The 24,967-nt window shown below is 39.5% G+C and overlaps 2 protein-coding genes across 4 annotated transcripts in view; both read right to left on the reverse strand.

The window, feature by feature from the left end:
• Window positions 1–23,903, reverse strand: part of Ipk1 (Inositol phosphate kinase 1) — an 84,048-nt gene extending 60,145 nt beyond the window's left edge. The window contains exon 1 of one of the 3 annotated variants that reach the window (XM_076785184.1): window positions 23,873–23,903. In XM_076785184.1, the coding sequence (XP_076641299.1) occupies window positions 23,873–23,901 (29 nt within the window). In that variant the 5' untranslated portion in view covers window positions 23,902–23,903. Of the gene's footprint in view, window positions 1–113; window positions 352–1,436; window positions 2,376–23,872 lie in introns of those variants that run through there. The other 2 variants (XM_076785187.1, XM_076785189.1) reach the window with 2 other exon arrangements.
• LOC143352577 (protein BTG2) lies at window positions 12,630–21,030 on the reverse strand. The gene has a single exon (XM_076785182.1). It carries the CDS (start codon window positions 20,120–20,122, stop codon window positions 19,574–19,576), a length of 549 nt encoding a protein of 182 aa, XP_076641297.1. The 5' UTR covers window positions 20,123–21,030; the 3' UTR covers window positions 12,630–19,573.
• Window positions 23,904–24,967: the final 1,064 nt, after the last annotated feature.

Consider the following 24,967-nt stretch of genomic DNA (forward strand, 5'->3'; position numbering starts at 1 on the left):
AATTTTTTAGCCAAGTTATTGAACATTGAATGAAAAGTGTGCCGCCGGCACTAAAACAATGTCTATGGCGTTCGGCGAGGAAATCATTCATATCAATATGACGGCGGACTTACCTGTCAAAAACGCTGAAACTGCACTTCTTTACACACGCATAATTTTTGAACTACCGATCTCCTAGGTTTTCTGCGTTTTCTCGCCAATATCTACAGGATTACATGAACAAGAAAGTAAAAAATTTCTGGTTCCCTGAAGTAAAGTTTAGCCGACAGACTGACAATACTGAGAATGAATATATTTAGACCGAAAACAACGAATATTTAGCAGCTGATTGACTAGTGGCTCGATGAAAACGGAAGCACGAAACGCGTAGGAGCGCAGGTAGACTAGGTACCCTGGCAGGCGGCCGAGGTGGACGCTAGCAGGTGTGCCGGTCATAAACTGTGGGTTGCCGATGAGGTACGCGATGCTCTATTGTGCGGAAGTGCGCTGAATACTTTTATTCCCGGAAAGTGCGGCGATAATGTTTTCGAGAAGCTATCTAGGTAGATTCAGAGGTCGGCAAGAAGTGCACGTTTCGGCCGATTTTCGGCTACACTCGCGGCGGACGGATTGAGGCTCAGCCAATGTCAGCCCCAACTGACTACAGCGTTCGCTGTAGCGGCGCTCTGATTGGTCCGCGTTTTTCGTTAATAACTCGTTAACGACGCCGCGGAGAACATTTTCGCAAAGGAAAAAGGTACTTGATATGACCTCAGGAATCACCCCTTTCAAGGAAGTTCAATATTTTTGCGACATCCGGAATTTATATTCTGCAGTATATTTCACGTTTGCATATTTCTAATTTTGCAACATAAAATTCTTAAAGACATTTAGATATTTTAAAGAGAATAACGATTTTGAAGGAAGCAGTTTTTAGACAAGCACATTCACTGGAGGCACACAAATATGGATGAGCACATTGACTGGTGGCACAATAATGTGAGCAAAACGTTTGGTCACAATCCATTCGGTCAAACGTAATCTTCAAATGTTAGTTAATGAGCGTGTCAAGTGTGGAATCAGAATATTCAATAGTTGACTTTTCAAAAACTTCCAAAAATTGCCTTATAAAAGGAGCGTGAAGTCTACGAGGACTTCTTAACAGATGTCCTAAAGGATGCAATCGAAAACAAAAAATGTGTTTTTATTAGCGGATGAGTCACGCAGGACTGCCTCGTCGCGCCGCGTCGGTTTCGATTGCTCGTTGCCAGCGCGGCGCGGCGACGCGGCAGGTACCTACATCATTGACAATCGAGGCTATCTCTCTCTCTCTCTCTCTCTCTCTCTCTCTCTCTCTCTCTCTCTCTCTCTCTCTCTCTCTATCTATCTATCTATCTATCTATCTATCTATCTATCTATCTATCTATCTCTCTCTCTTATTCCCGATGAGTACACACCGTTCGCTGTCCACGACGAGCGATTCCGGCGAGGGAGCCAGCCAACCGTACGATAATTGGATCCCCCGTTTCGAAAGACATTCGTCGGCAGGCGCTGAATTGCTCACGACTTCGGACAGTTCATTGCAGTATTTTTCTCTTTTAGTTCTCTTGAAGAGTTATTGTCTCGTAGGATATAGAGTAGCAGGACACTGTCAAGAAACGGCTTCGCAACGTCGCGTCATTGAAACAAAAGAAGTGTGCTCGCTTGGAATAAGCCTAGTTCTCAACTAACAAGACGGTGCACCAACCGTGTCCCACTATTATGAAGCCGCAATTTCCATTTGTGAAACTCTGATGCACCGTGCCCGCTAATTCATGGCTATTCAAAGTAAGTAGCTCCGACGATACGATCGATCGAACAATTTCGTATCGCCTCGCAACTCACAATCAGCTAAACTTCCGGGATTCCCTAACCTAACCCGGTCTGCCGAAATCGTTCGAGACTGTTCACGGAGGTCGACGAAACGCCATCTGCTTCGCAAACTCCAATTGCCTCGTACGTGTACCGTCTACATACGCTGCCGAAGAGTTTACGATTCTTTAGAAGTTAAACTGAAGGCATAAATCCCTTAACACTTCCTTGTAGAGAAGAAAAAAAAATGTATCGATTAGTGGATTTAAAAGTATGGGGCACGATATAAAAAATAAACGCAGTTGCATTTTTTCGCTGCACTAGTGCATAAAAATGCATAAAACCAATGCTCCATTCTACACCATTTAACTTCGCGTTATGACATTTTTTTCTATGCTTAAGCGTTTTAAAGATATAGCTTGTCTCCATAGTGTTGGACACCCAGCATACAAAAAGAGATGCGAATGTTTAAATATTAATTTTATTGATAAATATTGTCGCAATGTTATAAATAAATTTCATATTGATACTGTTCATGTACACAAACTGAAAATAAATGTGAATTTCTTATGTACTACTGTCGAAATAGGCTTTTAATGTAATAATTATAATTATATACATTAAAGAAAAACAGGTATGGACAGAGGGTGGCCGGAGGTATTTCAGTATGTATAGTTTAACCATTTTTTTTAGACACATCAACCGTTTTGATTATTATTTATTGTTTTTTATGTATTATTTTAATATTATTTTTTATTTTTTATTCTTATGTATAATTTGTAACTATTATCCTTTGTGTATGTAATGATAGATCTAGTATTTCTTCTGTAAAATAATAAGTTTCATTTTCAATTAGTCCTTTAGTCAGTAAAAATATATTATTTAAAATTTATTTAGCATCTACAATGGATTTTTATGTGTGAAGTATTAAAAAAAAATGATTTACTACGAAGGGATCCGAACCCGGCCCTACAACGTATAAATTTAACTCGCTGTCGCTACGCCAAACTGCTGCGTGATAACATCGTGAACTGAATTGGCATTTTACGGTTATATCGAAACTTTAATTACAAATATCTCGAAAACTATTAAGAGTCTGCCCCTGTAATGGGGTATTTTCATAATCAGGAGTACTAAATCTATAACTCTGCAAAATCTGAACTAAATCCGTGACGACAAGGTTTTGCAGTCTCCTTGTTAGTCTCATACACTATCCACCATTTTGAATTATCTTGTGACGTCAGTTGAGGGCACTAGATCACCGTTATCTTGGAACACTGCGTCCTGTGCATATCCTATATCTATGCCGGGTCTATAAGTATATGTATATGGCCTAAGGTTTAGAAATTCTTGCCGATATGTAGATCGAAGAACATGAAATGGCAAACTAAGAAAATTGCATAGTCTATTAACGTATTGACATTACGAAAAACTAAGAAAAATTAATTTTTATTGCCTTTCCATGGTTTTTCTCGCTCAGAAACGAAGTATCACAAGAAAGGAACAAATAATAAATATTTTGATGAAGATCACAGTGAACAAAAACTTTTTATAATAATCCGGAATAATCGGAGGGAAGATACATTTTCGATTTTGAATACTCTGATAATTTTCGATCCGATTAGAGCAGCAGTTAACTGTATAGGGCTGAATTGCAACGTTAAGAATGCACAACTGTTTGAGCACTTTAGCAAATAGATTTTTATTACATACTGACACAGACCAACGCATTTAATCAAAGTGAAAATGCATTTTTGCATGTTCAACTAACTAATCTAAAATTTTGTATGTGGGTTTCTGATAGAATTTCGCATCTGCTGACAGAGCCATTTTTTAGATGCAGAGAAAGAAGTTAAATTGCACCTTCAAAAAGCGTACCAATTCTTTTAACGTTCTCCTACTTCTTTATTCTTCAAAGTTTTGAAAAGTAACTCGAATAATAAATATGTAGCTGTTAACACGTTTTGTGAATAAAAATCTAATTTTTTTTATTTCACATACGATCTACAGGCTTTTTAGGACTACCATGCAGTTTTCTTGTAACAAATAACTTTTATAAACATTCGCATAATTTTTACCAAAAAAATTTGTGCTCGAATTTGTTATGTTCGTATCTCTACTGTATAATGGTATCACATTTTTTTAATTTTCCGATAACAGATATGTATTTATTTATTTGTCCTTATAAATGGATATCAACGTTTTCATAGGAATTTATTTGTGAAGTAAAATATTTTGGTGCGTAGAATAGGTGACGCATACAATGTACAGTATATTGTGCCACTGAAAAGAAATTATACAACCGGTAAACCTGTTATAACAAAGATTTGTAGTTTTTTAGATTTTAGCTTTTTTAACAAGGATTTTTGCCAACATTTGCAGCAATCGACTGCGTCCCTTCGTTCCTGCACCCGCTTCACCGTATCTCTACACTACCGTTCTCAGCCGCTGACATTTTCATACGCGTAATTTTTTCTCCTTCTGATTTACCTTGTCCCCATTTGCGCGCCGTTATGTTGTTTACTGACAGGAGAATAACATTTTGTTAGAAACGACCAGTTTCTCGCAAACTCTGTCAAGTAGCAAAATTTAAAAAGGTCAAGTGTTCAGAAATTTTAGTTCTCCCAATGATAATTGATATTTGAAATTAGATGAACGTTTCCGTAATATTTTCGGCCTTGAATGAACTTTCCACTCAATCAGATTCTTTTCTGGTAATTTGACTTTTTTCCACGCTATATGATTGTTAATAAATTGCCTAATCGAATTTCTAGCAAGAGAAACAAATGTTTATTCAATTCTCATGGGTCTCGTATTATGATACGAAAAGATGTATTTACTTCCAAGAAGAGTAGCAAGCGGCAAGGATGTTCAGGTTCGAACTTGTTGGCACCTGCACGAACCCGTGCAGTTTTTTCGCTTCCTTTCTCTTTGAGTTTCCTATCTTCACTCCCTTACGAGGTTCCGTATTTTCACCGAACAAAGTTCGCATGTTTTTACAGTTTTGTGCTTTAAAAGTATCACTCTATAGTACCGTGCACACGAACTTTGAAAAATAGCAATGTTTTCCTCTACACGTTACGGTTCTCTTACTTTTCATTTATATTTCATTCATTCTAATTCAGGGGAGTGCTATACTCACACAGATCAGAAGCTTTATTGATTTTCTATTTTAAAGAACTAGAAAGACCTACGTTATAATGATTGTCATATATTTTTCGTGAAAGCTGGTAAATATATCCATAAATTCGAAACATCGATATATTTATTAGTGTCATTCGGAAACCTTCCCAAAAATTGTATTATTTATCGATAAAACTAGTAAACAGTATTTGCTGTTACGTTTCGTGTTGTTTTATCGCGGCAAACAAGTGTAACCTGTGGGTTCCATCAACATGGTATTACGAAATCCATTTCCTCTTCCCGTTACGAGCAAAAACAGTCACCGAAATGATTCGCGATTGCCACAACACTCGACTTCGAAGATGGGGAAGTTTTTCCGATTGTCACGACGCCGGGCGAGAAACAGAGACAGATCAAAGAGGATCTGTAAGGATGCTACGAAGGTATGGATATGCATCGAAGAGAAAGGAACAGAAGCAATCGTAGTGGTGTGTTAATGTTCAACAGAATCGCAATTCTAAGGCGATATAGGGGGGAGGGGGGCGGTGAAGAGAGACAGTAACCGAACGGGCAACGTTAAGGGGCCAGGGCAACAACCGACGCTGACCCCTACGACAACCATCGGTCGCCTCCTCCTCCACCTCATCCACCTCTACTGCCTCCTCCTCCTCCTCCTTCTCCTTTTCCTCAACCTTCTCCTCCATTTCTACTACCGCCACCGCCACCGCCACGGCCACCACCATTGCATCGCCAACCCACCGGCAACTCCTCCCCCTACTCTTCTTCACCCTTTCATTCTTTCTGACTCCTCTTCCTCTTCGGCACAATAATTCGCCATCATTTCACACGTGAGAGACCACTCTTCTTCACGATACCGCCTCGTATTTGTCCCACATCGTCGCCGGCCCGAACCGTGAAACCTTACCAACGCCAAGGAACGGGTTGTTGAACCGTGCCTCCGTTGCTTGCCGATCGGATGGAATGGGATTTAACCCCTTTCGTCGTGAATTAATTTCGTATCGTAGACGAAAAAAACGGGCAGACCAGCCGTCGCCGATTCAAATCTCTCGCAGTTCACACCGTTCGCGATCGGGTTCAATCGCTGCTTTTCCACCGACTTCATCATGTTTCTAGTTTCCCAGCCGATGATGCCACGCAAACGTTCAAAAACGTCAAAACGCGGAATAACGTCCAAATTTCAACTACGTTCACACCCAATGAAATTTAAGTTACACATTCCTACATGTTCGAACAACATTTTGGTATTTAGATACGTTACTGTAGGTTACCCAGAATTGTTTGAGAGAGCTCGGAATACAGAGGAAAATTAATGTCTTACAAAGACCGCGGTCGTTTCCCGTAATTATCCTGCTCCATTGTATCCTTTTATAAATAAATGATCGACCAAAATCGACTACATACTGTTGAAGAACGTTCTTTCAGCTATAAACATGAGTTACATATGAGTAGACTGCGGATCTTTATGCAATACAAAAATTTCTCTGCATCAGCTGTAGGAAACAGGATTGAATGAAAGTCAATTTGACCGCACGAGACAATATAGTATTTAAATAGCTCTTCTAAACCTAAGCAATCAGTATAAAAGAAAGGCTACTCTCAATGTGGCATGACCAACTCAAAATAAATAAGCCGCCTTATTGAATGAGATGCTATCAAGTTACGCACGTGCCTGGTTGATAATACTGTTTCATGGCAAATACATACATCCAAAGGTGGACGACACATACAATTTTGTAAATTGAGGAGAGAACATCGCAGTATGTATTTTTTATATAATTGCAATTATATAAACATAAATTTGTATCGTCATTTTATGGAAGTTGTTCATCTACTAATTCATTCAGCAACAAATTGACTATTATGTATCTACGTTTAGTGTGTTAACATTAACTTTTTTTATGGAACGGTCATTTTGACCATTTACGGTAGGAACAGGTATACAAGAAGTGTCGGTAGGTTTAGTGTTAAGAACCGAATAGTAACAGTTTCGAACCGTAATGAGAACCGTAATTGAAATCTAGCTTAGCTAGAAATTTCGGTTCTTCATACCTGTTTTGATGAGAACCATTATATGGCAGTTATAAACGGTTATTTTCGGAATCGTTTCGAGCCCTGTATAAAGTGGTCAGCCAAGCAGCGATTGTATACACAATTGTATGTACAATCCTACCCCGGATAAGGATACAACATGCCCTCTACATCAGGTAAATATGTATTGTATTCGACTTCACTTTGTTCTCGAGTGGATCCAAGATAGAACACGGAGAATGAGTAAGAGGCGAGAGGTACATACCGATAAACCACAGCGATATTTTTCGTTATAAAAGCATAAAATATGACATATACCCTCTCGTTCTGGCACTAACACAAAAGCACTAATAAAAGCGATATCCAGCGAACAACTTCAAAAGCAGAAGAGGGCATAGTGATCTTCTTATTTTGAAACAAACATCGTCGTCTTATATCGTAATAAAACTGTACTTTACTTTTGAGTTATCTACAAGATGAATTTGATTTACAAAAAGGTGAATTTGATCTGTGAAAAGTCAGTTCGTTTGGTCCAATTTAAAAGAGTTATACTGTTTTAAATGGCGTTCGAATACTTTCGTGAGCTGTGTATATTCCGGATTCACTGTATATGCTTTTTTATAAAAGTGTCATTTAAAATGATTACGATTAAGATAATTTGAAAATCTATTTCAATCTTTTTTACTTTATACTTCATCCGATGATTTTATCTTTATTGCTACATATTTCACTCACTTTTCAAATGAAAATTACAATACATCAGTAATATTCGGACACTTTTCAAAGGACGATAACTTTTTAAATATTGAACCATACGACTTGAATTGTTTTCAGAAGTTAGAACAATTAGTTTACTACAAGAAGTAAAAAATTTTGAAAAAATTTCTATTCGTTAATTACAGAGAAAATATCAAAAGTTGCAGTTTACTACTTTTTTGTGTGGACCTAGATTCTGAAAGGCACATTCTGAAAGTTGTCAAGGTCAACATTTTGCACAACTTTTCTTCATGCTTGTATGTCGCTTAACCTCGACCTCCGAGATATTCGCAAACATATGCTGCATACCATATATTTAATGTTTGGGATGTATTTGGATTGCCTGCCCCCCCCCCCCCGTTCAAACTTTTACTTCATAATGCACAAGAATAGTTCGACCAATGAATCGAGGTAATAGAGACAAACAAAACAAACCATGTGAATCACCCTTCTCCTACACATACATACAATAACTGTTGCTCTGCTTAGTTTCCGAAATACACAAAAATATATATTTAATACTACGTAAAGTGTCTCGTCTATCACACATCTACTGTAAGATGTACAATTCTCATAGTCTAGCTAATCGGGATCTGACCTAGATTTCACCGAGATCTAACCGAGACTAACCAAGGATTCGCGATAACATGAAGGTCTGAGTTAGGTCTAGATTAGATTCAGGTAAGATTTGGATTAGGTTTTAAATTCAACATAGTTTTATAAATAATAATCCTGTATACTAATAATCCTGATATAGATAAAATTATTTTCGATCATCAGAAGGACCGGAATCCTTTTTAATTTTGATTATGTTTACTTGAAAAAATAATTTATCTTCTCCGAATACCAAAAAGTTTAATAGCATTCCCGAAAAAAATTGTTAAGTATTGGTGGAAAAACAGCCTCGACAACCAGAATACCCCTTTAAGCCGAAATCGGAGGAGGCTCCGTTTTTGTAATTATTTACCCTCACTTACTTGTTTATAAAAGGAAAAAAGGATGACCCAAGCCTATAAAAGTTTGCAGTTCTTCCATATATACATATGAAAAATTCCATGTATATGGGAATATGAGACTCGTTAATTGAAATAGGAAATTGCTTGATGTCCCGATTTCAGCGGTGCAGGAAAGTCCAAGACCGATCACAGTTCTTCATCGAAATCATGACGCGTCGCATGTGTCGGTACCATGTCACCATTAGGTGAGACTCCTGAATGGATATTTGTTCCTGATAACACAAACGAAAAGACCGGTTATCAAGTCGGCGCGACACGACGACAGGAACACGTTTTTTTCGCCTCGATACGTTTTAATATCCGAGCGCCGATCGACCGAAGAGATCGGCATGGCGCAGTGTCGCCAGATCAAGACTTGTGTCCCCACTGTAACTTCCCATTTCACCGCGCTATCCCCCACGTTTCCGCCCGTGGCTCGGTCACGTGACGTGTTTCGTCTCTGTCGTTCATACTCCGGTACTGGCAGAGAGAGGGTAACTTTTTCCCCTCGATTCGACTTAATTCCCCTCATCTGGCGACACTGGCATGGCAGTCTCCTTTTCAGGGGAATCGAGGCTGGTCTTCAACTTGAAAGCTCGACTGACTTCCACTTCGTGGAACATGGCGTGTCGGGTTCTCTCGTAGTATGTAGCGAGTTCCTGATACCCTTTCTCCCACCCGCCATCGGTCACGGCAAAATGTATCGTTCCCGCCGAACCAGTTTAACCGCTCGGTTATCGGCAATCAACGATTTAGCCAATCTGCCAAGTAATGTCCGTTAATTTTCCAGTGATTCTCGATTTACCTGTCACCGCGGATCCATCGTGATCTTTCGCGAACGCGTTTCTGATAACGGGCCGTCTCGACATCATGTTCAAGTTCGCACGCTCTCACATCGCCGCGCAACCAACAAAAACTAGCCGTTCCTACACAAATCTAGTTAATTTGTGTAAAAGGTGTCACAAAATGATATGTCATAACCATCGTAACGTGATTCTGCACTCTTGGTTTGGTGGATATTGACGTAAATAACTTGCCGCAAAATTGACCCTGAGATTTTGAAGATTCAAAGTCAAAAGTCGAAAATTTTGTAATTGCATCGTATTCTACTCATCGCGAGAATCAACTTTGCAACAGGAACCATAGGTCGCAAATGATCCATTTTCCCGGAAAATGATGTCAAAGTTCAAATAATTCTTTCAGTTATTCTGTTTATAATATGCTTTCATTCCATAGTTAGATATCGGTAAATAGCCTTTTTTTACTGTTAAAATAGAAAAGAATCCAATATGGCAGAATCATTAACCCTTGGACGATGGGATTACTTAAAATAGTCATTTAACTACTCGTTTGCTAGCAATGAATTCCAATTACTGTAGCTGTTTAATTGGAAACAATATAAAAAGTAACGTGTCCAGAAGAAGTGTCCTAAAAAATATGTTTACACAAATTGGTACATAAATAAAGTTGTAAATTATCCTAAGGGTCGCAACAACCAGCTATCCGATGGATAGTTGCTCTATTCCTAACGATCAGTAGCTGCACGAAAGGTGTAATAAAAAGACTAAGCTGTCTATGCTTTAACTATTTATTCTGTAGGGAAAATATCAACAGAGCATAAATACTCTCTTTAGTCACTGTATATGGATATCTTTCTTGACCCACTTTTCTTTCTTTATTTATTTAAAGTCGCAATAACTTACCGTTAGTGACTAAATTAATTTTTATTTTTATGTCCCCTATGTATATACATGTGTTTTGTCATTTAAAGATTGAAGGATTATTTGATAGTTTTCGGTATTTCTTTTTTTTTTGCTTTCTCATTCTTTTATAAGTGAAATATTCTCATAAAAGTGTTTTATATGTATGTCAGTATTGCCCCATCCCCACTGGGGACAATCCAATTTAGCTAGGAAATAACATTGATGAGTTCATCTGGTATGACCTGTCCTTGTTAGCCTATAGTCTGTTTAACGAGACGAGGGATTGAAGCACCAGCGTGTGTCCTTTGCTAACTATCTGAGAAGGGTAATTTCAACTCTGTCGCACTCGAGTGGCTATATTTACGTCTACTGCCTCGTCTCGTTGGACAGACTATAGAGTTAACGGAATTTGGTTTCTTCTAGTCAATGAAATGACTGGATTTGGACAGAAAATATTTTTACTTATTTCATGTAACTTGGTCTGTTTGGTATTTATCCATTCTTCGTTTCATTTTGCTAGTTGTACTACTTCAGCATTACACTATATTTTAGCTCTAGTACAATAGTATTTTGGTTTCTATATGTTTTTAGGCTTCACCACTTTTCCATATATAATTCTTTCGTATTGGAATGTAATATCTAAATTGTAAAGGTTAGTTGTCATAATTTTGATGAATTGTATAAATTCTAAAGAACATAACCGTATGTCATTTACTTGTAGCAAACGAATGTATAAAAAGTAAACTGTTTACTTCAAATAAAGCTTTAAATTTAAATATGTATCTCTCTCTTTTTAAGGTCAACTGTTATAGAATATTATAAAAAATTCTAAATATTCATGAGGACATACTACTCACTTGTTTCAAACATAGTTAATTTTTCACAACAATCGTTGAGCTCATAGATTGACCTCGGATCGATTGACGCACAAGGGTAATTTTAACTAGTAAATCACTTATCTATGCCGTACCAACATTCGATTATGCTTTAATCGTATATATTTTGTTAACTCACATTTGCATCACCGGTCCAGTTACCATTCTCTTGTAAAAACTGATCTCCATCGCGTTTTGCGCATTACTTCATAACAACCAGCATCCTTAAACCCTCGGACGACGGAGTCCGGGTCTATTTTGACGCAGATTATCAAAATCGCTATTCGATTACTTATTTTCACAGGTGTTGCATTGGGGACAACAAAACGATTAACGTGTGTACAAGAGGTACCTTCGAAAATATGTTTTAAAAAATTAATAAATAAAGCAGTGAATGGTCCTAAACATCATTAATACAGTTGTAAAAACGTTCCGCCGTCCGAGGGTTAAATGTTATTCGACGAATTTCATAACTGCTTGAAGATCCGAAACCGATTATAACAGTTTTCAATTGTTGGTTTTACCTATGAACAAAAAATTTTAGAATGCTGAGAAAATGTTTCAATAAATATACAGACTTATAATTAAATAGCATTATCGCATTCTTGCTTTTAAAAAATTTAATTTCCTTCTTATTCTCCCAACTAAAATTAAATGACATAGTATTGAATGTGCGCCGATTTTATTTATGTAAAGTAGATTTATTTCAATTATACTCGTTGAGATGCGTGAAATATTGTATCTCCAGAAGAGGAACCAATGACAGTTGATTAAGCACTCTGACAACTAATACCATACAGAGAAACACCTTTCTATTGTTAACATTAATGTAAATTTTTTGCTATTTCGTTGATACAGTACTTCCGAAATTGTCAGGTATTTGGTAAGACGAACACGAAATGTAATTGTCATTTTTGTCGAAAATGAATAGTTTCCGAGATATTCGCAAAAAACTATTGCTACTACTGACATGAATCCTGCGTATATGTGCAAGCATCGGTACCCCTATTTTCTACTCCTTAGCGCGACGCGGCGGCCAGAAAGCAACCTATACAGGGTGTCCCAAAAATGTTGTACTTCCTTGAAAGGGGCGATTGCTTAGGTAATTTGCTGCAATTTTTTCTTTAATAACGAAATGACGTAGATGTAGGTAAAAATTTAAATTAAAATTGTATATTGTTCCCCGTAGCACGATGTTTAAACGTCAAAGCGAACAATCGTTAATTTACGGATTATTGGAAAGGAGAATGGAAGGCGGAATAGAGTTGTCGATAAAATTAAAACAGCGGACAGCAAAGTTTTATATTCATGAAATTTCATAAGCACGAGGCCTTTTTGTTTTTATTATCTCTGTACAAAAACAGTCGAAAAAATTATAGATTTCTTTTGATAAAGATTTAATTTTTTCGAGCTCACGGCGTATGTACAAGCGGGAAATAATAGACATAATAACCTAAAAACTAAATATAATTATACATTGATATAATAATAGATATAATAATTATAATTCGTAATAATTAATAGTAAACCTACTAGTCTACAGATTCGAGAGTGTACGTAACGTGTTCCTCGTGTCTGTTCCGTGTATTTCGTCAAAGTTGTGTAAGTGTAACGTGTGTAGGTGCATTTTCGTCATCCACGTGTGTGTGTTTATGACTATTGACAAAGCATTTTTTTTTTCTTTATACAGATTATTCCAAATCGATCGTATCTCGCTCGCAGTTGATGCGCAACGTGTAACTGTGTGTAAATGTAGTGTGTATGTGTTTCCATGTACACGTGTATTGTATTTCTTCTTATGCAATGGCTAACAGGGCCGCCGAATTCGGATCTCGATGACCTTGGGTCGGTGTCTTATTTATTTCACTCTGATTTTTTTTTTGTTCGACTCTTGTTCGTCTCTCGTAACGTGGATGCGTATTAAAATCGCTATGAACTCTCCCTAATCAGTACAATAATTCGGCATCACAATTAATATTACCACGATGAAACCCACGGCCCACTTCAACCGAGTTGAGCACCCCTGCCGGGCCTTACGCTTCACGCTCTCTTACTGTGTCGATCCCCTATTTTTCCTCCCGGCTCGTCTCACACCCTCAGTCGCAGCCTCACTCTCACTCACTCTTTCTTTCTTTCTTTCTCTCCCGTTCATTCTCGCAATCTCACGGTTCTTCGACATCCTCTCTCTTGCTCTCTCGTTCATTCTCCTTCCTGGTGTCCCAACAGATACGCCAACCCCTCAGAAAAGAAAGACACGCGGCATATACTACAGTTTCGCACTGCGTGTGCAGTGAAAGGCTGAAGGTGCGACGAACTCCTTCCCCAAGAAATTGTTGAAACACGATAAAATGATTGGAACTTTGGTTATTACGACAGTCAAGAACGACGTTTAGCTTCCGTGTGTCACGGGATTTTGAAAAGTTTATATATGTCGCTCGAATACACGTTTTGTTATCGGGCTCCGCCGCACCTCTGCTATTCCACTGTCTACCTCGATTCGTGATATTGACTATCGGCTGCTCTAGCTGTCTCACACACACACACACAAACAAACAAACAAATAGACATGAACACATTCTCTTCCCCGAGAAAATGGAGGGAGCCAACATGAACGGGAAATGCAAACGGAAGACACGCGAAATTTGGTGGATTTAGAAACTATCAGCTGTTAATTTTACGTATCGCGAGACTCACCAATAATTCCAAAAATCATGTAATATGTACAATAATCATGAAGATTTAGATGCGAATATCAGGATAAAGCGCATTCGATTTTCGCGTTGCGTCTAATTTTTCGCAATCTACGCATGAAATAAATGCATATCGTATTTACAATTTTGAACGGCGAACACGATTGTCCGTCAACGTTGTAACAATTTGATATTAGAAACTTCGAGTCATTTTTCAAGTTTCTTGAGGTATATTAAAAGAAAGGTCTATCTGTCTGCATTTTGCCAACGTTTCTTTCTCTCGACTGTCCCCCTCCACTTCCTGTTACACGCACGCCTACTGTACCCCACCTACTCCGCCCCCACCCCTCCGCACGCACACAAACACAGTTCGCGCAGGACTATGCTTTTTCGCATACAAAACTTTCTCTTGCTCGCACGTCTCTTTCACAGTTCGAATCTTTCATCTTTTTTTTATCGTTTATCTTGATTTTGTCTCGTTTTATTTAAAAAAATACTGAATATAACCAAGCTAAAATCACAGACTTGCTGGTGCCTTATTCCAGCGGGTTTGTACAAATTCTTCCTGAAGGACTGTATGTATAGTTACAAGATGTATATATATATAAGTATGTATATATAATATATGCGTATATATATATGTATATATAGTAATTACAATTCGCTCGTGAAATAAACTCTCTCTCGTACTGATTCTCACAATTGGTTTTACAAGTGTTTTTCTTTCTTTCCGTGTCTTTCTCTCTCGGTGAATTTTCGCTCGCTTTATCACTCGCCACGCATGTTCTCTCGTTTCACAGCTGATCTTTGTTCGTTTGCGTTGTCGATTGTATGTAGATGTGTGTTTCTGTGGATGTGTGACTGTGTCTGTCTCACGCGAATCAAACGGTCTCTATCGAACGAGTCTGCACCGTTGCATATCGTCAGGCTATCATCTTCCGATGGCTCGAAATCAAATCAGAAAAAAGGAACATTATCTGCTGCAGCTTCGGTACAAGCTATATTATACACATATCATCTATGGACTATGAAAACGGTGTGCAAGATTTTCTACGCGTCGCCGTTCGACTCTCGCACTTTCACCATCACGTCTCGTCTTGACAGCGACACATACACGCACACGGATATCTGTGTTTGACGACGCGTCGCGTCACACAAAGAGAATTAACGGTTTGCGTTGTTCACGGTTCTTCGAAAAGAAAATGCGAATTTTGTTGTTTGTTCTCTCTTTTTTTTCATCGTTCTACGTCCCTTTGCGCGCGCTCTATAGTAATTTCGCAAGGTAGGCATGCTTAGCAATTTTAATCGAAATTGTTCTCTACGATGGTAAACTGCAAGTCGGTCGAAATCAAGTGTAATGATAATTAAATGCTACGAGAGAAAAAAGTGAAAGAATACAGAGAAATATTAAGAAATCACATAACGATCAAACCCTCCTGTTTGTCCCTTCGAAGGAAATGCGAAACAGAAAGAAAATGGTATATAAAGCTGACGCGGTAAAAAAAAATATATATGTGTATATATACACAAATATACGTAATGCACAATCCGCGAAAAATTGATCGCCAAAGTGAATTAATCTACAAAAAAAAAATGATTCGTTTAAAATTGCCACGCATACTCTCGGATATAAACATATCTATAAACATTTACTTTTACATATCGGTGCGAAACGGTCGCGTGTACGCGTGCCGTAGAACCACGAATACACGCGCCCCTAATTAGGTCGTTCACACAGAGATTGCTTATATTGTCTCTCTATTCTTAATATAATCACAGACACGGTTTCTATAATTGCTACATACAGAGCCTTCTGATCCGATCACTGAACGCCACAAATTCCCGGCAACTTTGTTTAGCTCTCTTTCTCACAAACATACTTCTCTCTCTCTCTCTCTCTCTCTCTCTCTCTCTCTCTCTCTCTCTCTCTTTCATTCTTCCTCTCTTCTTTCCCCCATATCACGCAGCATTTTTTCACAATTGAATCACTAGCACGTTGAAACGCTACGCCGGTCCCCAGGGACCGGCCCTAGATTTTTCGTTTATGCTCCGCCGGTGTCCAATGCTTTTTCCCGTATTTCTACGCCGCACCGTGCCCAATAAGCCGCGGCGTCGCGTTCAACGTGCTAACCAATCCGGCTACACAATCGAAAAACCGAAAAGAAATTCTCTCTCGGACAACTTTAGCATTGCAGGCCAAAATTTTGAATTTTTGTGTATGCTTACGCGACGCTTTTTGAAAAATCACATTTGCCGTTAATCACCGTGTACCGATGTCGTGTGTGTACAACGTTCTCGTACCAAATTCCCCGCTCAATATGGTTTGTCTTTCGTTTTCACCGAATTTCGTGTAAACCGAACACGTCACCGTAGGAAGAGAAAAACTATAAAGAAATGATCGAACTATTACACGCGTTAATTGTCTCGCGGAACGACGGATTTCAGGTGACGAAAACAGAGACATCTATCCCCAGCCGATCTCTTTGCAAACACCACAGAATTCTATTTGATCATTATAAACATCGAGAATTCGAACTATTCTAACATTTGCGGTAGAGCTGTAAATTAAATTCGAACATTGAAATATACTAAACAGTTCGTACACTATTCTCGTAAAGAACCATAAAGCGGTGGTTTCAACATTTGTTTGATTACAATAAAGTGGCTCCTAAACAATGAATGGACGAAATAAGTGAACAATGTTCGCTCAATGGTTAGGCAGAATAATATTCAAGCGATGTCCATAAGTAGACCGCGAATCTTTATGCAATTACGGCTTCTGAAAATTTTCAAAAAGTGCTGTACTATAAAGTTCGATGGAATTTAGCACGAATTTAATTTAATTTCCGATTTCTAAAAAGACTATGATCACGGAAAAGTAATCTTTTTAAAATCCGTCTAGAAAAATTCCAAATCGTATAAACATCCGTGGTCTATTTGTAAGATTTGGCATAATCTTGTACGGATAATAATTTCGTTTGAATATTTCTGCAACACTAATTTGCAGCTGTTACAACGAAAGTTGTCCCATTGATTGGCTACAGAGAAAAACTGTGGAAAGCGGGTGAAGAAATGAACGATTGAAACAGTCACGTACGTGGATAGGGGCGACACATTTGCGAGAGAACCAGTTCGACGTTAAACCAAGAAGGACACATTGAACGAGTAACACACCACTTTGCTTCCAAATATTTTGGAAAGGACGATCAAGCGGTTCGCAATCGAAACGAAAAACGAAGTACCCGGGAACCCTTGGTAGGATGCAAGCGATTACGAAAGAACAGCCGATCGGTGAACGTTATTGTCCAAGTGGGTATATCTATGGATCGAAAGATAGTCGCTTCGTAACGTTTTCACTTTTACACGGTCCCCATTCGTGCCCGCCCATGCATACTCCATTCGACATTCGAGCGTTTGGTCGCGTCCGAAACACCAGAAAAGATAATTGTATAAGACATGCACGATGTAACACGCCCCTCCCTTCATGCGAGAAGAAAATCACAGTTGTTTACTTCATATTTTTGTTTCTTTGTCCCCTTTCTTGCTCATGCGCGCGCATGCGCACACGCTTTCCTTTCTCTCCTTCTCTGTCGCGCACACGCACGCATCCACACAGCCATGAATATACTTATGCATGCAGACTTGCAAACAAACATTCATACATAGATACATACATACATCCACACATCCATACATCCATCCATCCATCCATCCATCCATCCATACGCAAACATTTCGTTCAACTCGCTCGCTCAGTCTCTTTCTCCACTGCACGAGAAAACAGATAATATACAATTTGACAACACGATACGTCATACACGCGCGAGTTGAATTTTCGGTTCGCTCTCGCGCCTATATGCGATTCCCTACGGTACATAATACCTATATATATGTACATATAAACTCGCGCTTTTGTTAAAGGTTTGTACGTATGCAGTGTAAACGTGTGTTCTTATTGTGTTAACGATACCAATGTATGAGTCGAGCTTCAGGCGGTCCAACAGCTGACGACCAATGAAGACGATGATGGACGATGGATGATCCGGAAAAGAACAATACTCGGGGGGTAGGGGTGTTGGGGGCACTGCTACGACATCCGAGGCGGCGACAACGCGTCGCAGATTGTCGGCGCCAACGTGTCCCATGAGAAGGTAGGTCCGAATCGATTCCTGAGGATTTCAGAAAACCGAAGGATTAACGGTAGAGGTCAAACGGGCTCTCCTCCTCTTGTTACTCGGCAAATAAGATCGATCCGTGATTATTCTTTTTCTTTCCCGAATGATTGAATGACGTGTTTCGTTTCGGTGTCTGTGTGTGGCTCGTTTGCGGTGGTGATTTGCATTCACGGTGCGAGGTTAAGGGAGAAAAGTCCATGACGATCACAGTTGACGACAGAAGAGTGTGCATATGCAACCGGATGTTGTTGTTGTTGATTTAATTGAATTTAGCTGTTCCTCCTTCTTGGGTTTCGGATATTTCTTTTTTTTCTTCTTTGCATTTAGAGGCATTCACGATTTTTTCTTCTTCTCGATCGTCGTAGAAGGGAGAGACATACCAAGAACATCGGAATACGAGAGGTTTCCCGAATAATCGATAAGAGTGCTACATAAAGAGACTTCGTGGAAGAAAAGAGATTTGCGACGGTAAAAACACGTTGAATTCTTCTTGAGGGAGAGAGTCTTGTTTTTTTTTGCGTTTTCCTCTCTCTCTGTCGCGGAACAGAGAAGAGGGTCAGACTGGTTCGTTGTTCCCCGGTCCCGCGCAGCGTCCCTTCAGGATCGACGGAGACGCGCGCGAGAGGAGGCTGAGATCAATTTGTCGGGCTGGGAGAGTTCCTCGCGGAGCTCGCCCATTTTGTTTTCAGTTTCTCACTGTGCAATGGCGGTCTCGCTGCTTCTTCCCCTTTTACACAGCTGGAACAAAATAAAAGCCCCGGGATCTTCTCGCGAGACGCGCCGGGGCGCGACGACGACGACAACGACGGTTGGTCTCTGGTGTCATCGTTGTTACACGAACGCGCGCGCGCGCGACGTTATTTTCCTTCGATTAATCAACGACAATGATGACGCATCTTCCGCCACGAGTATATCCTCTATCACGAAGAATCACGGAAAGATTCATAGAGGACGATTCGCGCACGATGGTTAGACTAGAATCAGTCGTGGTTGCAAATGACTGCGACCCCCGTCGGGATCGCGTGAATTCGTTCGTAGAATTTGGCCAAGAAGAATCGGATTTCTATTTTGTATTCCCCATACAATTGTTTTCTCGTTGTTGTTGTTGTTGCTGACGTGGTCGATGTTGAGGACCCTTTTGTTGTCGGGAACACTGTTCAATGGGTGCATGCGTGCGTGCGTTCGTGTACACGAATGGAAAAAAATACATTATGTTTTCACTTTGACCAGAGGGGAGCACGATCACATATATCACGAAATAAGAAAAAAAGAAACGCGTGTGGTTTGATCAGTCCGAGAGCGTGATGCACGTCCAATGGAGACGAAGCGAGACGTCTAGCGTCGTCGCAGCGACGAATGAATTAGCCGTGGAACGCTTCAACTGGAAACGAACGCAGCGATTTGCTCGCTGAACTGCGAGTGTTCCAGCAACAACGAATCTTTGCAGCTCTCGAATTGTTGTTGTTGTTGTTGCTGTTGTTGCTGTTGTTGATGGTGGTGGTGCTGATGGGGATGCTGGTGTTGTTGATGATGATACTGATGCTGTTGTTGCTCCTCCGGATCCGGTTCCGTGCGCTCATAGAGCACACAAATGGATCCGTTCTCGCCGATTCTGTACGATACTTCCGCCGGATCGATCCACATTGTTAGCTCGGTCGGAAACAAGCTGTGCAACACCGTCGGCAGCAATCCTACGTTCGCGCCTGCCTGGGCGATCACCGGATCCATTTTACCGTTGATACGTATGCAACGGTAACCGGAACCGCGATTCGGACGATCCGGGAACCAATGGTCCCTGTAACGGTGACGGAGAACCTCTGTCAACGATGACTTGAACATCTCGAGCTGCCGCTCGGACAGCTGACCCGCCTGCAGACGCAGCAGATGCACCAAAAAATCCGCCGCTGACACAATTTCCAGTCTCATGGTTGCTAAGCGAAGTCACCCAGGTCGGATCGATCTACGAGGAAATGTTGTATATGTCACACCTTTTCCAGTCCTCTTCCTCCCCCGCCGGCCCCTTTTCCCTTTTCCCCGATGGTGAAAACGGAGGCGACGCGCGGCGATCGAAGCGTAACACCGTTTCTTCCTCCTCGATTCGATGGGTCACGGCGCGAGAGAGGCCGTTGTTGTTCGTGGCGGGATGTACTCAGGAATCTTCACAAAATGGCGGCGCGGCCACGTCGCACGGTTGCACTTCGTATCCGCTCGTCGACGCTCCAGCGCGAAAATGGAGTACCGGTCGGTTCTCGATGATTCTTTCGCGTATACCGACAACGATACGGCTCGAGTAACTCCTCGTTCGTTTGTTCGACGCGACGCGATTCGCCTCGCGAGGATCGTGAGTGGCGGTCGACGGATTTTGAATTCGTGGCGACGGTCTTGGCTAGACCGACGAATTTGATCACCAAGCGCGCCTAGCTAGCGTGTGTGCGATTTCTCCGTTGTCGCGATCGTTCACGCGGTCCAAATCGTTTCTCCGATCCCTGGGATGCCCGCGAGAAGCGACAGACCTGCGAGATATATTCGATATACTTTAACGATCACTATCGCGTCGCGACGATAAACCTTTTATTCTTCCTTGTTCTTTTTTTTAACGAGGAATCTTCTTTCTCCCACGCTGTGTTTTCACTCTGTACACACCTTTCGAAACGACGACGGAATAAACTTTCTCGCGATGCCTAAAACCGACGCGCCCTCTTTTCTCTATATAGCGGAACAACCGCACCCACCGACTACCAACGACTTTCTAGTGGCATCAACCGTCGACACGAACCAAGTAGCTTTGTCTCTTTGTTCGCGCAACCCGCGGTGGGGATAGTACGCGCTCGCCGGTTGGATAGCAGTCTTCCCTACTACGGACAGCTGTCACGTGCTCAGAATCTGCGCGTGCTAAGCTGCGCGGACGTTTGCAGCTGCGTCCCGAATACGGATCGTCTGCGCGAATAGGAGTTCTCAACCGGTTTATACCCACGTCATTATAAGAGTGGGCGATTTTCGGAGCCGTGCACGAGCGTTTCTCCGAAAATCGAGTTACGGAGAAGATTACGCGTATGGAGCTTGTTCATTCGACCAACCGGAGAAAATACTTTCCAACAGTACAATGAGGGTCTTACCACACAAGTAATATCTTTTTTCGCTGGACGTACATGTACATATGTAGTTATACGTATTTTCTTCTTATCGCGTGATGTATAATTTCCACTTCAAAATACATATTTGTATCTACAGTAATTGTATCGACAGATTATGTACGTGCAATCACATTGAAGAAGGTTCCTTGCGAACGGTGCTTGCAAAGCATTGTTGATATGTGCACGCCAAGTTGCGTGTGTATTAGGTACATGCGAGTTGAATCGCAGGAAACACAACAAACTTTGCAATGTAGATTTCAGTTTCGTATCAATTCTTAATTAGAAATTTCTTATTCGACATCCTGCATTGAGCTTGAATTATTACTTCAATTTAATTATAACTTGTTACTTCAGTAAATTATTACCATTACTCTGTAACTTTAAGATTGTTACAACGATAACAATGGCAACACTATACATTCTTTGCCCATTACAAAAATTATAACTTTTGAAATACGTAGGTACTTGGAGAACAATGAAAAATATAAAATTAGAAATGAAACCTTTCTGAAAGACGCTATCACAAGGCACAGTTATATGAGTCAGATTTATTTGTGTTCTTATTCGTAATAGAATATGCGTATATATTTTTATGATTCAGAACATACTTAACGTAATTCCAGGCCAATTTTCTCAACGTTCTCGATTGTAACATTAGAAGTGGTAATTATGATAATAATTAAAAATAGAAAAAGATATAATCGTAGTCGAGTCAGATTTATTTATATTCTTACTCATAGCTATTTATATTACATTATTACATATCGTAATTTCTTTTAAATATACTTTTAAGAATCAAAACACAAACTAACGTAATTCAAAAAAGTATGCTTTCAATACACAAACCAGTTATAAAAATTATAACTACTGAAACAATTATTACATTATTGTTATAATTAAAAATGTGAGAAGAAAAATTAAACCCTTTTGAAAGAGTGTTTTAGAGGGTACGCGAGTTAAATGATTACAAATATTATTTTTACGAAAATTACTAATAAAATCTAAGAGTTTCTAACGTCGAGTTATTAAAAGACGTTTAAAATAAATTTTAGATAATGATGATAAAAGGTATTTCTGATAAAGTTGAATGTGTTTTCTTGCTTCATTTTAATATGAAAAAACTGGATTAGAAAAAATTGAAAAAACGGAGAATCGTAACTAGAAACATATACAATGTTTGTCTCAAAGATGTGTATGTATATGAACCGAAGATTCATTACAATGTTGTAACAAAACTTTGAAATACAAAAATACATAACGTGAGTAAGCTGACGATCGATCATCATTTTGCCTTAATATTTCATTTTACAGTATGTATTGGTTCTTTTGTTAATACAAGAGATTCGATTTCAAATGTAATTTTTCATGTTATAACTTGAAATTAAAACTCCAAATCACCTATATTTATTTGATTTATTTTTAGAATAATTGTATTTCTTATAATATAATTATTTAATATTATGTTTCCAAATTGCACAATTCTGTTGCTGTACAACGGATTTAAGTACCTAGAGAAAAAAGTCATTTACAATTGCACATGGTAAAAAAAATTTTGTCGCATACATAATACAGTGAGTTTTACGCGTGTATTGACATGTATTATAAATGCACACCAGTGCGTAACTTTCACTGAAAATGCAAAAAGTAAATAACAATCGGACCATTCTGTTTTTTTTTCACAGGGTAGATAAATATCACTCGACTCGTTCACATTGTGCGCCGCAGGATACGTATTCTATCCTGTCTCATCCGTTCTCCTTTTTTATTTGGAACAATCCGATTTACTCTTTTTGTTATTTCATTTGATAAAAACGAATTTCACGCGGTCACGGCTAACTGCAAGCTAAAACAGTAAGTCTGAAACAAGTATGTAAGTCTGTATGCAGTTACTTATCGTTCAAACTTCCGACTGTTTATTTCTTTTTCATTTCCTTGCTGATTTTGATGCATTCATAAATATGAGAAATTTAAGAAAGTAGAATTTTTATTTTCTTTCGCAGCATTTTTAACTTGTTGAAAGTGTCGACGCAAAAAGAAAACTTCTTACTTCGTCATAAATACATTTAGTAAACGAGTGACGCAAATTCGACTGACACATACAAACGACAAGAGAACTCGTTCTCCCTGTGGCTAAAATACTATCCGTCGCGAATGCATTGACCCTAAAAATTCTAACCTCTAGCCTGCTAGGCGCAAATAATATTCATAATTCTATCGGTTGACAACGATAGAAAGGAGAGTGATAAAAAACCAAGCCTGGCCGGGCGCTCATATATTTTAGAGCAATTTATTCAATTTAAAATTTGCGTAAAGATCTGTAGTTCGCTCAGACATTGGACGTACTCGTCAAGAGAGATTTCTTTTCCAGCACGAAATTAGCAAAGTTCATTTGTCTTGTGTCTCCCTTCATTGAGTCGGATAGCCGGGGAGTTTCGCGTATCGATTTTCTCACAATTTCCCTCGTTTATTTCATTCTGTCGCTGTTGGATTATTCCCCCGGCCCAGCCAGCCTTGATAAAAGGATACGTCGTCTACTACATACCTGATGGTCGAGGGTGACCTGCGATCCATGATCCCCCAATGAGCATTTACAGACCCCTCCCTCCCCCCTTTTCCAACTACCTCACCCTTTTCCTGCTGTTCCCCGCCGCGCTGCTTTTCTGCCCCTTGGTCTGCGCGCGCGCGTTCAGCGCCCCAAACCGTGCACTCCTAATAATACATATAAAACTAATGCAGGCAGCTAGAAAATGCACAAAATCTACCCCCACGTTGACGACCAGTCGGCTTGCCTCCGCTATGAAAACGACTGCCAGGCTGATTTTCTAAGCGTAGTGCTCCGCTATCGAAAAAGTTGCCAGCCTGCTGTGCAACCCTTCCGAGCCTCACCGAGTCCCCCTCGCTTTTCACTGATTCTATTGATGCGCTTCTACGATTTGGACCAGCGGTTCTCAACTATTTTTTCGAATGTAGCACGAGGATTGCTAAATTACTACATACATATAATGGTCGATAGTAGAGTTACCCAAAAACTCGCACTTTTCGAGAAAGCTGTTGTACTCGGGCCTATCACTCTCGCAGATCATGGAAATTATAGTTATGAGATTTAATAGAATTGAATACCAATAACTATACTGTGGATGTTTATGCAATTTTCGATTTCTGTCGGCAAATTTTAGGAAAGTGGAAACAAATAAATTCTAATTTTCAGTAGCAGTGACATTTATAGATCTCGAATAAATAAAAGTCGTACTAAATTTTGTGGAATTTTATATTATAGCATTTTTTGAAAATTTTCAGAAGCGATAAATACATAAAGATCCGCAATCTAGCAATAACTTTATTTTCAATTGATTGAAACCATTCTCAGAAGAAATAGAATTTTATTTAATTTCCTTAGAACAATGTAACTCTGAAGGGCTCTTAAATTATATCGCCAAGTAAAATTAGATCGACTTAAATATTCACCGCGTATATAGTGGAGGAAATATTACGCAAATGATTACACAAGAAACGATTTCGTGGACGTATGTTGATTGCTTCGTACATGTTTAAAGTAAATTGTGTTAGTTATAATTCGACAACAAAATGTTCATCGTAAGTTGCGAGATCACATGAGTCCGCAACAGGTAACTGGGAA

This window comes from Halictus rubicundus, chromosome 3 (genome assembly GCF_050948215.1).
Source record: "Halictus rubicundus isolate RS-2024b chromosome 3, iyHalRubi1_principal, whole genome shotgun sequence".
Classification (NCBI taxonomy): Eukaryota; Metazoa; Arthropoda; class Insecta; order Hymenoptera; family Halictidae; genus Halictus; species Halictus rubicundus.